The 1,562-nt window shown below is 55.8% G+C and overlaps 1 protein-coding gene across 1 annotated transcript in view; it reads right to left on the bottom strand.

The window, feature by feature from the left end:
- The window catches only part of EMH_0080980 (uncharacterized protein), a gene marked incomplete at both ends in the record, with an annotated part of 1,623 nt that extends 123 nt beyond the window's left edge, over window positions 1–1,500 (bottom strand). Inside the window, one exon of the mRNA XM_013500326.1 lies at window positions 1–1,500. Within this exon, the coding sequence (XP_013355780.1) occupies window positions 1–1,500 (1,500 nt within the window).
- Between the last annotated feature and the right edge of the window lie 62 nt (window positions 1,501–1,562).

A 1,562-nucleotide genomic window follows, 5' to 3' on the forward strand; every position in this document is an offset into this window, starting at 1 on the left:
TGCTGCTGTCTCCTTTTGTTCTTTTTCTTTTGTTTTTTTCTCTTTTTCTCTGTCTATCATCCCCCCCCTCTTCTTCTCTCTCAACCCCACACCACTCGATCCCGTATCCAGCGGAGACAGCAGGGGGACAGAAGAAAGAGATAGATCATCATCTGCTCCTGCTGCTGCTGCTGCTGCTGCAGCACCAAACCCTGCTGCTCTATCACTAACAGTGCGTGATGGTTGCTGCTGCCGCTGCTGTGGCTTCTGCTGCTGCTGTCGCTGTGTCTGCTGCTTCTTCTGCATCGGCTTCTGCTGCTTCTGCTTCTGCTGCTGCTGCTGCTGCTGCTGCGGCAGCTGCTGCTGCTGCTGCTGCTGCGGCAGCTGCTGCTGCTGCTGTTGCTGCTGCTGCTGCTGCTGTTGTAGTCGTTGTGTGGCGTGTAGTTTGCTGCTGATTCTGCTGCTGAAGGCCAGAGGTTTCCTCTGCTGCAGCATCATGGTGGTTGTCTTTGTGTTTTGTTTTTTTTTTATTTTTTTGTCTTTGTTCTCTGCTGCTGCTGTTGCATGCATAACAACTTCATTTATATACTTTTCTTCTATCTCCTCCATCGACAGCAACCAAACTGTCTCCTTTGCTTCTTGCTGCTGCAGCGCATCTATATGAGCTGTGCTGATGAGGTCCAGTGTCTCCTCATCTCCTGTGTCTCCTTGCATGCAGCTGCTGCTGCTGCTGCTGCTGCTGCTGCTGCTGCTGCTGCTGCTGCTGTTTGTGCTGAGGCTGTTGCTGCGGTTGTGGGCTGTCTCGAGTGCCTGCAGCAGCAGCTGCTGCGTCTCCTGCAGCAGAGAAGAGTAGCTGCATGCATGCAGCAGCGACAACTCATATAGATAGTGCTGCTGTCTCCTTGTCTCCTTTATAAGCCCAGCAACAAAAGGAAAGAAAGCGAGAGGATAACCCCTAGAGGCTGGGTATTCTGCTGCAGCAGCATGCATCTGCTGCAGCAGCTCAACAACCTGCTGCTCCGACTGCTGCTGCAGCTGCTGCAGCGCAGCAGCAGTTTGCTGCTGCTGCTGCCACCGACTTGCTGCTGCCTGCTGCAGCAGCACAGACTCAGACCCCACACCTATCTCTCTTACGAGGGCCTCGCGCCCCACACCCTGCAGCTCCTCCAGCAGGAGGAGACGATCCCGCTCCCGTCTCCCCCACCCCACAGCTCTGCGGGCAGCAAGTATGTCTCTGCATGCAGCATCAACAGCAGCAAGATATGTGTTTGTTGCTGCTGCTGCTGCTAGCTCCTGCCGCAACAAATTCTTCTTCTTCTGTGCTCTACCCCACTCCTGCTGCTGCTGCTGCTGAGCTCGCTGCAGGAGACGATCCCAGCTCCGCAGCTGCGAGGACAGCAGCAGGTGCTGCGCAGCCCCAAATATGTGGGGTGTCTGCATGCGCTGCAGCAGCAGCTGCTGCAGCCCATCCAGCTGTCTTTGCTGCTGCTGCACTGCTTTTGTTGCTTCAGCAGCACGCATGCGTTGGCCCTGCTGCAGCAGCAGATGCACCTGCGCATGCAGCAGCTGCTGCACCTCAGGCA

This window comes from Eimeria mitis, genomic scaffold (genome assembly GCF_000499745.2).
Source record: "Eimeria mitis Houghton genomic scaffold, Emh_scaff5280, whole genome shotgun sequence".
Lineage (NCBI taxonomy): Eukaryota > Apicomplexa > Conoidasida > Eucoccidiorida > Eimeriidae > Eimeria > Eimeria mitis.